A 16,443-nucleotide genomic window follows, 5' to 3' on the forward strand; every position below is an offset into this window, starting at 1 on the left:
TGGCGAAATAAGGGTGAATTTATATTGATATGATGAGATCGGGTTCCGCGCCACAACAGTGAAATAAGGGTGAATTATGATATCAACTCTGATTATATGGTGGGATCAGGTTGCGTGTCGCAACATATATTTACTTATTATTGTTGATACTATTATGGTGGAATAAGGGAGAATTGTGTTATACGGTGGGATCGGGTTGTGCGGCGCAACAGTTTATGTGATTTACATTCCTTGTTGTATTGTGTTGGCTTCGTCGGTACTTTCATACGAGACTCTAAGGATTGGTATTTCTGGCATTTACTGGTTTTCCTTCGGAGATTGAGTTACTTCCATGTCTTAACTGCTTTAATTCGTTTCCGTATTTTCCTTTCCTGTCATTATTTTATACTGCGTACAGGTTATTGTAAGTAACTGCCTTAGCCTCATCACTACTTCATCGAGGTTAGGCTCGGCACTTACAGAGTACATAGGGTCGGTTGTACTCATACTACACTCTGGCCATAGATTGCTCGGATCGGCTATTGAGTGGAGACTTGAGGTACAACTGCTCGACGTCCGCAACCCCTAAAGTCCCCTTCTTCTTTATCTTTGCTGTGTACTTTCCCTCAGATAGCTTTACTTTTATTCTCAGACTTTTATTTATACTATTCTTGTAGTTCGTGCACTCGTGACACCAGATTCGGGGTTATATTAGATATTTCATTTGTTATAGATTTTCGCACTTTACCTCAGATTTATTTCAGTTATTTCGGCTTCTTTATTATTATTTGATATGAACTGTTAAAAATGGATAAACTATTCTAACGTTGGCTTGCCTAGCAAGTGAAATGTTAGGCGTCATCACAGTCTCGAAGGTGAGTTTCCGGGCCGTGACATATACAATGTGATACAGATATCATTTTTTGATGTACATCTTCTACTTCGAATTTTTAATTCAAAGCACCTAAAAACTCCACCAAATCATTCCAAAATTGTGATTCAAGCTCCTTAAGATATACCCAATCTATTCTAATAACATTTGACTTTTTTATTGGCTACAAATAGCTAGTTGGCTAATATTAATAGCAATTCTTATTGGACAGTTTTAGTAATAAGCTACTTATAAATGGACAAAACTGATATTTTTCCTTTTTAATATAAGTATAGCACATATATGGGATGTTCTATACCTAGTTCTCTTTTCAACTTTAGGTGTAGCACATCTCGTATATGCGCTATACTTATATTTTGACCGCCAATTTATAATTCAAATATAACGCCTTGGTTGCAAATATGCCATTAAGGTATAGAGCATGCAACTCATGCGTTACATATAAAATGATCGCAGATTGATTATTTTACATATTTTCGTGTTTTGAGTCTATAAATACCACATTTTAATTCCGGACTCAATGTTGAACTGGTATGCGCCATAGATGGGGCAAAATGATCTGCTCCAAATGCATTTAACGGGGTTACATGAACACCCGTAAATTTCCAACGTGCAACTGAGTTCTTGGAACTAAGTTTAGATATAACTTATGTATCAAAAAAAACAGAAAAAGCCAAACAATCATCCAAGGAATACTGGAATGGCCCCACAAATGCCTCCGCATACGGAATGACGCAGAAAGTGCCAGACGACTTATGCTGAAAGAGCTAAGGCGGCCACCTAAGTCGCAATTAGCTGCCACCTTGCATTGACTTTCAACCCCTAAATCCAACTCTTTAATCAATAACTATTACCTGCTATCATAACATTTGGGGAACTTCTCCTCATGTAATTAAATTTTGATTGTTCCAATAATACAGGAGGGACCAACATTAAGAAAAATTCTCACAATATGCATTGGTTCAAGAATCTCATCCAACTCTCTTCGACCAGATCATCATTCAAATCTTTAATCCCAGTGTCACCATCGCTCACCCAATTGCTGCAATTCAATAGGGACTATTCGGTGGCCGCAACTTCAGGGTTGGAACCAACAAAGGGGGACCAGAAACCCAGGGTGGTGGTGCTGGGTTCAGGATGGGCTGGATGCAGGCTTATGAAGGACCTAGACACCAGCATTTACGATGTGGTGTGTGTCTCGCCTAGGAACCATATGGTGTTCACCCCACTCCTGGCATCCACCTGTGTGGGTACTCTCGAGTTCAGGTCCGTAGCAGAACCCATCAGCCGGATTCAACCTGCTATTTCGAGGGAACCCAATTCTTATTTCTATCTTGCTAATTGCACTGACGTTGATTTTGCCAACCATGTGGTATACCTATCTTGTCACTTTCCTTTTTGGTCCCTTTTCTTTTAAACTTTCCTATTGTCGATGAAAGCTACTCCTTTGAGTATGCAGTTTCTTAAAGAAAGACTCACTAAAAGTAAAACCACAAGTTTAAAGTCAATTGAAATGCTTTACTTTAGGAAGTTATTTTTTGGGATCGTTTTCTAATTTGTATAAGAGTTGGTACAACTTTACAAGTCCTAGAAGATGTAGGATAAGGAATGTGGATAGCGTTCAGATTATACTTTTGTATATTTAAAATTGACAGTAATGTCCAACTGTTGATTGAATTAAGTGATATGAAGTAAAAACTTAAGATATTTTTAAAGCAAAATGAGTCTGTCTATCAAGGAGACAAGTCATCGTTTCCTTCTTGGTGGAAAACATTTTCTACAAATCAAGATAACCAAACTTCGGAAATTTCCATCTACCTCGGGTGTGTTTGGTAGGAAGGAAAATTTTTTCTATGAAAAATGAATTTCAGAAAATATTTTTCTAGAAAACAAGTGGTTTTATCACTTATTTTTCCATGTTTGGTTGGTGAATGAATTTTTTTTTTCTGAAAATATTTTCTAGTGTTTGGCTAGAGACTAGAAAATATTATTTGGGAAAATAAATGTTTATGCTACTCTCCTCCCCCTTCCTCCCAATCCCCATGTTTCCTGTGCTCTCATTCCCTAAATACCTAACGTCTTCAGGACTCTATTTTCTTCAGGAATATAATAATCTTTTAAAATTTGATACAAATCCAAAAGAACTAATGTGTTGTGTACTTCTTCAAGCAAAGAAATTGTTGAAATTTGTGCTTCATAACTAAAAAGAAAATAGTCTCTTTTTGGTTGAAACCAAAAAGAAAGTACTCTTTCTACAACATGAAAAGTCTGTAATCATTTTGTTAAAAAACATTCATTTTGTTGAAATGAAAGAAAATACCTTTTATTACATCATTTTTAAATGAAAGAAAATAATTTTCTACATCATGAAAAGAAAGTATTTTTTTGTTGAAATAAAAGAAAACACTATTTTTACATAATGCAAAGAAAATATTCATTTTGTTGAAATGAAAAATAAAGTACTCTCTCTACAATATAAATAAAAAGTACTCTTAGTAATATTTCTATTTAGGGTGACGGTGGGGGTGGGGGGTTTGGTTGGGGTGGGGGGTGGGTGGGTAGGGTAGGAGTGAGGTGGGTAGGCCTTGACGAGTGCCCGAGATCTACCTGTCGAACACCTCTAAGCATACGCCTAAGATATAAACGTGAAATGGGTGTAGGTCATGCATAGCGTCTGGTAATAAACTACTGATTCATGTGAATAACATACGCGGGAAAACATGCCCAAAAGACATATATACATATATATATATATACGGAATACGATAGGGCGAGCCGACAAGGCCACATACTATCCAACTATACATGACTATCTACAGACCTCTAATAGAGTGTGCAACTGTATGAAGGACGGGACTAGGCCTCGTCAAACCCATATATGTATACAAAAGTATCGTACCAAAACCGAATAGCAGTTTCTGGATCAAATGGAGCACACCAATCCTCGTTGAGCAAGGATCCTAAGAAGAGGGATCGTCAGCCTGTCTACCTGCACCGCACCTGCGGGCATGAAACACAGGCCCCAGGCAATGGGGGCGTCAGTACGAATAATGTACCGAGTATGTGAGGCATCAAAATCAATATATAAGAGACATGAAAGAAACATGGAGTAAAGGACTCAACCTGTAAGTCTGAATAGCTTTGTGAATCATGAAACATTTGTAATGTCATGCATATGCGTATAAATGCCATATCATGCATAGGTATATTCGTACATAACATCACCAAGTCTCTGAGGGTATCCTATCATATCATCTCAACCTCTGTGGGCGAAATCATAAACGTATACCAGCTGATCAGGTGGTGGTGCGTATATAACGCCATAACCTTTTCCCATACCGCATGTACATAAACTATACGCGTATATAATGCCATCTGGTCATGGGTCAATATACATGTATAAATGGATGCAATGCATAATAAAGTAAGTCAATAAGATCTCTCGGAATGTCATGAGACCCATGAACAGATAATAGTAGGACATATGGGGAATCAAGAATATACATAACTCTAGTACTTCTAAGAATAGAATCATTTATGAAAGTTGTGTGCTTGCTCGTTTCGTTATATCATGTGGATCATGCCAAAAGGAAAGAAGGGATAGCCTTAACATACCTCAAGTCGTCAATGCAACTCAACATCAAGCTTCTGACAACTAGCGCGCGAACCTTATAACAAAGAAATACATGTACAACTTAGATGGCACTTATTTATCACGTATCTCAAACGATAACTCGATTCTAAAATAAAACGGACAACAGTTTCCCTGATTTTATTGCTCCCTCAAGCCTACTATAGGCGAGATACAAACACAATGCAATCAGCAACTCAAAAACAACCCAACTACAATTCGGGACCTTCAATACAACAAAAATCCCGAATATACCATGACACACCCAATCAACAGTTATCAATTAGCCTAAAATTGCAATGACGAGCGACCAACCTACTACCCTACCACATGTGGCGTTTCTCTACGGCCTTTTATCCTTCCAAACTCCATAAAGCACAATAGGCCAACACGAGTATGACTACAAAACAGTCCACTAAAAGTAAAATAAATCGAACTCACGGCTTCCGATCACCATCCCTTGAGTTCTAACTAATAAGATACGAATTTATCAACCTTCCTTGATATTTAAAGCTTAAATACAGAAAGTAGACGTTTTCTTAACTATGAAATACCTTTCAAAACTCAAACTACAAGGAAAAAGAGAGGCGATATAGCGATACTTACGTCGTAGCGATCGTTCTAATGTTATCACTTCTTGATTTCGTACCCGGGATGTTAATCTTCTTTGAAACCCTAGAAGAGAGCTTATGGATATGTTTGTGGATGTTCTCTGGTCGTGTTCTATGGGAAAATGTAGATAAAGATGGCCTAAGACCTATATATATCAACTTTGGAAAGGTCAAAGAGGTGCTAGCTTGGCACCCTAGCATTGGCCCATCTTCCGACGCTTATATCTTTTTATCCGGATGTCGTATGAACATACAGTTAAGATCTTTGGAAACTACATTCCAAGACCTTCAATTTGGTATATAATATTTCCCAAAAAGACCTCATATAGCACACGAAATGTATTGCTCAAAAAGCTTCGTTACAAGGCAAATCCTTAGTCGGTTTTCCGCAACTTAATTCCGATTTTTCCCAAACTTTATATTTTATATCCAAACATCATGTATAGTCATATTTAAATAATGATTTATAAGTCTCATATTCATTATACGTCACCTTGGGACGCACAGGGTGTGACTATCTTCCCCCCTAACCTAAGAAACATTCGTCCTCGAATGTTTAACTCCCATAGATCTATAGAAATTTTGGCAGAGTCTTGTATAGATGTCTAGAGCGGCAGCTTGTCATAGTTCTGTATATGTTCACAAGGTGAGGCATAGAGATTGGCTATAAGATAGAGGAAAAGGAGAGAAGAGTCGCATAGGCACACAAACAAGGACAAAGTCGTACAGGCTACATGATAGAAGATAGCAACAGTTACGAGATTAGAAGGATTTCCGACCACAGGTCGTGGTGTGAGAAAGAGGCCTAAAGGGGTGAGTGCCCTAGCCTTTGGATTTATTCACAGAACAGGTCCTAGATGGAAAGGACAATATTAAAATATTCACAAGAGCTATAGGTTATGAGACTGATAAGCACATTAATCAACATTCAGTGACGAATGTTCCAAAGGGGGGAATGATGTTACACCCCATGTTTTCATACGTGAGAGTACGTCGTAAGTCAATTGATGTAAGCTCAGAAATGAGATCATCTTTGAAAGTATATAAAGTAAGTTAATCATGTTACCATGGAGGTTACAAACACATAAGATCATGAATACCAAATACAAGAGGGCTGAAAGGCTTGTGGAACAAAAGTTGGCAAAGGTCATCACGAGTTACATTCATAAATGTGCTGAAAATTAGGTCAAATGTAGCTGAGATTTTCTCCCAATGTTCTTTGAATTATGGGGTGATATACCTACCAAATTGAATATCTATGAGTCTAGTTTCTAACACATTAAACCGTTTGTCGATACGACATCGGAGTAGAGAGATATTTGCAGTTTCACGAGACTGCGCAGACTGCATAGATGACAAGTAGGTGTGTCACTTAAGCTTTTTGAGCAATACATTTCGTGTGTTATATGAGGTCTTTTTGGGACATGTAGTTTCCGACGCTCTTAACTGTTCGTTCATACGACATCCGGATAAAAAGATATAAGCGTCGGAAGAAGAGCGAATGCTAGGGTGCCAAGCTAGCACCTCTTTGACTTTTCAAAAGTGGATATATATGCCTCGAGTCTCCTCTTTCTTCATTTTAACTTAGAAAACAACCAGAGAACCCCCATAAACTTACCCTTAAGCTCTCTACAAGGGGTTTCAAAGAAGATTAACATTTTGGGTACGAAAGCAAAAAGCGATACATTAGAGCGATCCCTTTGACGTAAGTATCGCTATATCGCCTCTCTTTTTCTTTGTAGTTTGAGTTTTGGAAGGTACTTCATAGTTAAGAAAACTCCTACTTTCTGTATTTAAGCTTTTAAATATCAAAGAAGGTTGATAAATTCGTTTCCTAATAGTTAAAACTCACGGGACGGTGATCGGAAGCCGTGAGTTCAATTTATTTCATTTTTAGTGGACTATTTTGTAGTCAACTCGTGTTGGCCTATTGTGCTGCTGATTTATGGAGTTTGGAAGGATAAAGGGCGTGGAGAAATGCCAAATGTGGTAGGGTAGTGGGCTGGTGGCTCGTCGTTGAAATTGCAGGCTAATTGATCACTTGTTGATTGGGTGTGTTATGGTATATTTGGGGTTTTTGCTATATTAAAGGTACCGAATTGTAGTTAGGTTGTTTTTGAATTGTTGATTGTATTGCTCTGGTTATTGTTGTTGGTATTGGAGGAGGCCCTTGTTACAGGGGAGATGTTGCCCACATTTACTTAAACGAGCTACTAGTTTAAGTTGCGGGCTTAGCTTTTACTCAGCACTAATTTTTGATCTCCTTATGCTATGGTAGATTGAGTTGAGTTGTTTGAAGAATTGCTTGGAAGGTATTAAAGAGTTAAGATATGTTAAGGCTATCCCTTCTTTCCTTTTGGCATGATCCATATGATACAACGAAACGAGCAAACACGCAACTTTCACAAATAATTCTATTCTTAGAAGTACTAGGGTTGCCTATGTTTTTGATTCCCCATATGTTCTACTATCATATCGTCTGTTCATGGGTCTTAGAAATATTTAAGCTGATAAAGATTGTTTCGTGATATTAACCGAAGGCATGTTGATCTTATGACATTTCGAGAGATCTTATTGACTTACTTCATTATGCATTGCATTCATTTATACATGTACATTGATCCATGACCAGATGGTGTTATATACGCGTATGTTATATGTATATGGGGAAAGGTTACAGCGTTATATACGCACCACCACCTGATCAGTTTGGTATCAATGGTATACATTGATGATTTTGCTCACAGAGGCCGAGATGATATTATGGGATGCCCTCAGAGGTTTGATGATGTTATGTACGCATATACCTATGCATGATGTGACATTTATACGCATATGCATGACATTATAAATGTTTCATGATTCACAGAGCTATTCAGACTCACAGGTTGAGTTCTTTATTCCATGTTTCTTTCATGTCTTTTATATACTGCTTCATGTCTAACATACTCGGTACTTTATTTGTACTGACGTCCCTTTTGCCTGGGGACGTTGCGTTTCATACCCGCAGGTCCCGATAGACAGGTTGAGAGTCCTCCTAGTAGGCTATCAGCTTAGTGGAAGGTGTTGGTGTACCCCACTTGCCCGGAGTTGCCTATTTGGTCAGTATGATTTGGACACGTATTGATTGGTATGGCGGACCCTGTCCCGACCTCTATGACGTTTATGTACTCTTAGAGGCTTGTAGACAGATGTCATGTGTATGGATACTTGTATGACCTTGTCGGTCTATTTTTTGAGTGTACAAATGATCATGTCGGCCTTATAGGACCATATGTACATGTATAAGTTTCTTTATCATGTTGGGTCGTCCTATGTATAGTATTCCCTTATGTTTTATTCTGATTATCTCATGACAGCCCTTCTGGCCCATTTACCCATTATGGTGTGGTAAGAAAGATACGTTACGTTGGTACTCGGTTGAGGAAGGCACTTGGTGCCCGTCGCGGCCCTCCGGTTTGGGTCAATATTTTCCCTTCTCTTGATAGAGAAAACATTTTCATCCAGTTGGAGGAAAATGAGTTCATGAGAAAAATGTTTTTCATAACATTTAAGCCAACCAAACATGGAAAAATTAAAAAATATTTTCCTCCATACCAAACACACCCCCAAATGCACCATTTTTTATTGGTTGTTTAGTCTTAGAGAATTAACAACTTTAGAGTATTTTACTAGACTCGTCATGGGACAATAGATGCTTCTTTATCACTTTGTGTGTATCAGGTGAGCTGCCAAACTGTGACAGATGGAGTTGATGCCCTTGACCCGTGGAACTTCAATATTTCATATGACAAGTTGGTGATTGCTTCTGGAGCACAAGCGATGACCTTTGGGATTAAGGGTGTAATGGAGCATGCTATTTTTCTGCGTGAGGTTCACCATGCTCAGGAAATACGTAGGAAACTACTTCTAAACCTGATGCTGTCTGATGTGCCTGGTATGTTCGTCATGCAGAGATTCATTTGAAACACCTGATATCTAAAGTAGGTAATAGACTAATTTCTTGATTTGGTAATGGGCGCAGGAGTTACTGAGGAAGAAAAGCGCCGTCTCTTACACTGTGTAGTCGTTGGAGGTGGGCCAACAGGAGTTGAGTTCAGTGGTGAACTTAGCGACTTTATCATGAGGGATGTTCATCAAAGATATGCTCATGTCAAAGATTATATTCACGTTACATTGATTGAGGTAAACTTTCTACAATTTTTAAAATGGCTGTGCCTCTTTGTAGTTTTTTGGTTCTTTTCACTGCATTGCCAGTATATCTCCTGAGTTAAGAATTTCTGAAAGATATTCTTCAAATATTTCTGTTGTTTAAGGTGTTAGTATCACTATACTTGCTTATCTGTTATTTACCAGTGAAGGAGCTGTAGCATTAATTACTTTAATCTCTGTGTCCTCATCTGACAGGCAAATGAGATCTTATCCTCCTTCGATGATCGTTTACGTATATATGCAATCAAACAGTTGACTAAGGTGAGAATTTGTCAAAGAGATATATAATTATGTGTTATTCTGCCATATATATAACTATGTAGTGCATACATGTACGTGTTGTATGTACTATAGCATTGTCAGATATGGAGAGATCATTTGTTTTCTCATAAGAAATCATTACTTCACAATTTTTAATTTGCGTTATGACATTTCTGGGGATAGTGGTAGGCGTATTAAAATGTGCAGTTCCAACCTATCAAAAAAGAATTGCGACTTTGAGGTTCTCATAATATACAAAGGCTATATATTGATAATTATTTATAGCTTTGAAAAAGAACTTTTTCTTGATTGTTCTATAGAATTTATACTATTACCCAAGGAAGATTGAGTAGATTGGTTATACAACTTGTTCTGAGTACCTCTGTTGAAGCCATCCGTGATAGAATAGTCAAGGTACTTGGAGAGTTTTATGATGAAGTAATTTGGAGACTTCCATTGAAGTGTGAGATTTATCAGATTAAGAATAATAGAAGAAATTGGTGGACACTTGAATGAAAGAATTTAGACCTCTTGCATCTGTATATATATCAAAAACGACTGCATGATGAGAACTTATGTCTTTTCACAAACATGGAAAAGTTCACTATAACTATAGTACATCCAAGCCACAAAAACCGAGTAATGGCTGACAACATAGAGCTTTGAAATGTCTTTCCTTCCTGGATGTCAAACTCTCACCCCACCCCCACTCCCCACCACGCACACAAAAGAAAAATTGGAAACAATGGTGAAACTAACTTATCCTCACCTCGATTATTTCATGGGACATCTACATCTTTGCAACAATATAGGTATAGTGTAAATCTGTTCCCAATGGGAACAAATCACCTGACTTTTTTTTTCTCTGGTAGGGTTCAGGTCCTGGTCTGCCATGATCTTTATTCTAGCTTCATCGACCACTAAGCCATACCTATACGTGCAGTCAAACTATCACATTCATTCTCAAAAAAATTGTTAAATGAAGCAGGTTCTGCATTGTCTGTACCTATGATTCTTGCAACCTTTTTAACAGCTCTAAAAGGTCAGGGGACGGCCTTAGGATTTGAGAAGGCATCACCAAACAGAACAAAGCTCTTGTCTCCATATCCATCCCAAAAAAAAAAATAAGAATCTGCTTTCCATAAGCTTAACAGTCTCATCCTATATTCATGAAGCTCAGCCAAAAGGATTAGGAATAAAAATTCATCAAAGATGAGAACTTTCTGCTTATCCATTTCTCCAAATTATGATGCTAGTAGGATGGTGCTTCCTGGGTCACCTGGCATAGTAGCTTTACCATGTGTGTCTAATCTCCACAGGCAGAATTAAGAAGCAAAAAGACAGTTGCTGAATCCATGTATAGGAGAGAGTTCAATATGAACCTTTGGCATGTTACCTCTTTATCAGCTAGCTGATAGAACTGTGTTCTGAATTTCAGTTACTCCATACTAGGTGAATTGCAAGATGATGAAGCTTCAGAGTGAATTTAAGACGGGACAATTGCAAAATTGTTCCTCGGTTCTTTCTTAATGCGAAAGCATCGTTTTTGTTTATATTGGCCAATACAACTTTTGCTAGTGATTATTTGTGAATTACACCACTGAACTTCCAGAACATGATAATGGTCAGAGAACCTCATAAACAGCGGAGAAGCTTTATCCTAAATTGATGTGTTTTGTCTGAAGCTTTCCTTGATAGTCATAAGGCACCATTACTCCAAGGAATGCATGAATATATTTTATGCATTAAGATGAAATATCTTGTGCTAGTGATGATAGTAGGATGGTGCTTCCTGGGTCACCTGGCATAGTAGCTTTACCATGTGTGTCTAATCTCCACAGGCAGAATTAAGAAGCAAAAAGACAGTTGCTGAATCCATGTATAGGAGAGAGTTCAATATGAACCTTTGGCATGTTACCTCTTTATCAGCTAGCTGATAGAACTGTGTTCTGAATTTCAGTTACTCCATACTAGGTGAATTGCAAGATGATGAAGCTTCAGAGTGAATTTAAGACGGGACAATTGCAAAATTGTTCCTCGGTTCTTTCTTAATGCGAAAGCATCGTTTTTGTTTATATTGGCCAATACAACTTTTGCTAGTGATTATTTGTGAATTACACCACTGAACTTCCAGAACATGATAATGGTCAGAGAACCTCATAAACAGCGGAGAAGCTTTATCCTAAATTGATGTGTTTTGTCTGAAGCTTTCCTTGATAGTCATAAGGCACCATTACTCCAAGGAATGCATGAATATATTTTATGCATTAAGATGAAATATCTTGTGCTAGTGATGATTGATCTGTTATAAATTGTACCATTAAAATTCCTGAACTTTACGATAGTCAGGGAATTAAATAATCCCCGGAGAAGTATTATTCTAAATTACTTCTTTTATTCGAACTTGTCCTTGATCATCAGTAGGCCCCATCACTCCAATGAATATGTGAAATACTACCGTAATTTCTCTGGACTATAATTAGTTTTCTTCCTTATGCCCTTTTCGCTTTCCTATGGCTCCAATAGTGGATTACTTTTCTACCATATCTGGCTCCAGCACTGGAATTAATTTTATATTTTATGCCCTTGTTGCTCCTATGGCTCCAGTTCTGGATTAATTTCTCATTCATACGCTTGTTTCTCTTCCATGGGACTTCCTTGCCATATTTTTTTGTCTTTTACTCCATCTTTTTGATGCTGGCATACATGAAGATGAACTTTCATGTTGTTTGCTCCCAACCGATTCAAACTTGAGCATGTTAGTTATAAATTTTTATTTATTTGTGTCAGGTATTTGATATTCTATCCTTATTGTATTTCTTTTCTGCTATTATTAATGTCAGTTTTCAGTCAGGAGTTCGTCTTGTACGAGGAGTTGTAAAGGATGTGCAACCTGAGAAGATAATTCTTAGTGATGGCACGGATGTCCCATATGGTCTGTTAGTGTGGTCTACTGGGGTTGGGCCCTCGCCTTTTGTGAACTCTCTGGATTTACCAAAAGCTAGGGGGAGGTAAGTCTAGTTAGAATTGGAGCAAGTCACTTATTTCTGTATCTGGACATTTAATGATTATTGGACTAGGTAAGATTTTCCTGCTCAGCTGGAATAGGTGAGGTTCTGTTTAGTGATTATAAGTAGCCAAAACGGTCAACTCCAACTTTTCTTTTTTCATACTACAATAACAACAAACCCATTGTAATCCCACAAGTGGGTCTGGGGAGGGCGGGGGACCTTACCCCTACCTTGTGAGAGACCTAGTGTAATACCACAAGTGTGGTCTGAGGAGGGTGGGGGGTATACACAGACCTTATCCCTACCTTGTGAGAGGTAGAGAGGCTTTTTCTGATAGAACCTTGGCTCAAGAAAGGCGTTTCCAAAACCGGTTTGGAAAACAACTATTTTTTTTTTGATAACCTAGAATAAGAATATAAAAATGGTCGACTCCAACTTATGTTCAAATAGATAGCTGTATCATTGCCGCCTATGGTTTTCCATGTTTCGTCTTTCCAAAGCTAGGCCTATTTTATGTTGTTTTATTTGTCTATAATATACTGACAAGTATCTGTAAACTAACAGGATAGGGATTGATGAATGGCTACGCGTCCCATCAGTTCAGGATGTCTTCTCAATTGGCGATTGCAGTGGGTTCCTTGAGGGTACAGGCAAACAAGTTCTTCCAGCTCTGGCCCAAGTGAGTTACTGGGACAATACATTTCTTAAAATTTTTTGTATAGAGTTGCCGAAGTGTGTCAAGCCTAAAGATGAGGTTGCAAAGTCATAAAGTTTTGAAAAATTATTGGACGCAAGGCTAATTATATATATCTAGTTTACCGCATCATCGATTCACCTGAATTTGAAAACACAGTTATGTGCTGCTGATTTAAGTGCTCTATTATTGATGATTATGTATGCTATAAAACCCTCTGCTTTCAGAGGCTCTATAATGCATATTATCATATGAGGAAATACTGTTGCAGTGGCTGGTCGTTACTCAGTATTCACCATCTCGGATTTCCGCCACCTTAAACCATGCTATCAGGCATTGTAGGTGGCATTTCCATTTGTTTATCTAATTATTTATGTAGTTGAGTGCATGATTCTGTTAGGTGAGTGGAGAAAATTCATGGAACTTGCTGTATAATAACACCTTACATAACCATACTCTTTCTGTTGCATATTGTTGTTGGATCTCTGCGATAGATGTTGAATATTCTTTTATGGTTAAGATATAGTATGTCTGAACTAACTGCAGCTTTGAAATGTGAACTAGTCCAGTTTTCTTGATGTACCGTTCTTTGGTTTGATCAGGTTGCAGAACGCCAGGGAAAATATCTGGCAGGTCTGTTGAACCGGTTGGGTAAAGAAGGTGGAGGGCATGCTAATTCTGCAAAGGACATGAACCTCGGAGATCCATTTATGTATAAACACTTAGGGAGCATGGCTACTGTTGGCAGATATAAGGCCCTTGTGGACCTTAGAGAGAGCAAGGTCTTTATCATTTTGTGGAAATGCTTCGTACCCGATAAAACTTGTTAGCTTATTCATTTGATGACTTATTGCAGGCGGCAAAAGGTCTCTCTTTGGCTGGATTCACGAGTTGGTTAATTTGGCGTTCAGCATATCTAACTCGTGTTGTAAGCTGGCGGAACAGATTCTATGTAGCAATCAACTGGTTGACAACTTTTATCTTTGGCCGTGACATAAGTCGGATATGAACTTTTACCAAAACTTCCTTCAGTTTGGCTCAGCATGGTAAACTATGTGGTATTGAATGTGTTACTTCTCCTCCAAGTTGATTTCTTGAATAAGTTAAGCTATTATCAACTTCTTAAGTAAGATTGCGGTATGACTTGCAGAAATTCGATATAGGTTCTGATCTAGCCTATTGTTGGTAATAGCTGAAGGATGCCTAATTAGAAGGGGGTTCATGCTTTGGAAAAAAATGCTGTTGTTACTTGTACTCTTCCTTTTAGTAAGGGATTGAAGACCAGGTGCTTAAAATTGCAATTGCCAAAGTGGCTAAATAAATAAGGCTTTTGCTGTACTTTATGAGGTTCCGTGTTAATCTTTATGCTCCTCTTGCTTTTATAGAAGTTATCGACTATTTTTCCCCCTTACAGGACTGTTTGAGCTGATTTTGTCTTGAATTTAGAGTGCATTTCTTTTAGCTCGATACTGATGTGCTATGTGGCATATTCTTGATTTCTTCTGTAAGACGGAACTCAAAGTGGAATTTTCAAGTTATATACAATCCAGCAGCATGTAGATACACCAGATTTAATAAAGTTGCGTAGAAAGCATGTACCTGATATGATAGACTTATCCTTGGTAATATAAGAAGGGTATTGGCGCATGTATCAGATGTTATAAAGTGTAGACTAGCAAATTATTCACCGTCGCTCCACTAGCTCAATCATTATTTCTTGGAAAGACGCTGTAACGGTACGAATAAAAATCATAAAAAAAAATATTGCTATGAATATTGGTTGAGGTATAATCCTTTAGAAATTCGAAGACTCCAAATTATGAACTGAAGAGATAAAATAATAGAAGGTAAAGGCAACCAATACCATAGAAGGTAATGCAAAATCTTAATAGAAGTTCGAGGTAATGAATATTTTCATATAATGCGATGGTGAAGGTAGTCAAATTAGAAAGATTCTGTGAATGAGTTGAGTTGGAGCTAGAGCATGGTATGCTGGGGCTTGTGCCAACCTCTTGGGGGTGAGTTTCTTCATTTTTTTTGGCAAACAGTTACTTCATAAAACAAAACAATAATTACACGCCTTGCATGTTCATGGGCTGTGCAGGTGGCCATCATTGTTAGGAAGAGTGTTAATAATATTACAAAAGTTTTTCTACTAAATGTAGTTCCAAGGATGTCTGCCCATATTGCATCATTGGCAAACACCGGAGGAACTATCAAAAACCGTCTTATCAAAAAGCTTTTTTTTTGCTCCTTCCTTAGCTAGAAGGTGTGCCACCCGGTTCTGCTCCCTGAAACTCTAGCTAATGGCTGGATTTTCCAGTCGGACCATCAAGGACTTGGATTAAAATATTAGGGTCATAAGGCAAGTGTCCATCATTTAACATTCTTAAGACTTCCAATGAGTCAATTTTTATGATTAAGGGGGTCAGTTTGTGTTCTACTGCTAACTTGAGCACCTGGAAGAGTGTATTTAGTTCGGCCAGATTGTTAGTGATAACAGGAAAGCCCTTCATGTAGCCAATAATCTAGTCATTAGAGTGATTTCTGATGGCACCCCCATACTCCCTGTCTGTGGGTTCCCAAAGGAGGATCCATTAGTGTTAAGCTTGTAAGTACCCCTGTCAGGAGGTTCCCATTTGACATTTATGGTAACCCACTGCTTTTGGGAATTGCTCCTGGCCACTAGGCTATTCCATAGCCTTAGCAATAACATTTTGCATTGGGACATGATCTTTCCTATTGTGAAACAGATTGTTGTTCCTGGTTAGCCATATATTTCAAATGCACAAATAGGAAGGAACTGTCGGTGGATGCAATCATGGAAGGCCATGTCCTTAAGTTTGGACCAGGTCTCATTCCAGGAGTTTGGATTGAAGAGAAATGGTTGGGGCAATGCTTGATTCGTAAAGCATTGGCACATACTACTCCAGAAGGCTTTGGCATTAGTGCACTAGAAGAATATGTGATGGATCCTCAGGGTCATTGCACATAGTGCATGAAGGGTTTAGGTGGAGGCCTATGTTGTGAAGATACTTATTGGTAGGTAACATGTTGTGAGCTAGGAGCCATGTGAAGAATTTGATCTTGTTTGGGGCATCCAGCTTCCAGATCTATATGAAGGGGGGTTCCTGGCCTAGTGAGGTGCCCCC

The 16,443-nt window shown here is 38.2% G+C and overlaps 1 protein-coding gene across 2 annotated transcripts; it reads left to right on the top strand.

Moving 5' to 3' along the window:
* LOC109229267 (internal alternative NAD(P)H-ubiquinone oxidoreductase A1, mitochondrial-like) lies at nt 1,639-14,787 on the top strand. Of its 2 annotated transcripts, none has more exons than XM_019394651.1 (9): nt 1,639-2,243; nt 8,837-9,050; nt 9,138-9,298; nt 9,521-9,586; nt 12,437-12,597; nt 13,162-13,276; nt 13,894-14,073; nt 14,148-14,349; nt 14,442-14,787. In XM_019394651.1, exons 1-8 carry the CDS (start codon nt 1,824-1,826, stop codon nt 14,298-14,300), a joined length of 1,470 nt encoding a protein of 489 aa, XP_019250196.1. In that variant the 5' UTR covers nt 1,639-1,823; the 3' UTR covers nt 14,301-14,349; nt 14,442-14,787. The 2 variants fall into 2 exon arrangements, with proteins under 2 accessions (XP_019250196.1, XP_019250197.1); XM_019394652.1 differs by having other exon boundaries at nt 14,148-14,337.

This window comes from Nicotiana attenuata, chromosome 7, assembly GCF_001879085.1.
Source record: "Nicotiana attenuata strain UT chromosome 7, NIATTr2, whole genome shotgun sequence".
NCBI lineage: Eukaryota > Viridiplantae > Streptophyta > Magnoliopsida > Solanales > Solanaceae > Nicotiana > Nicotiana attenuata.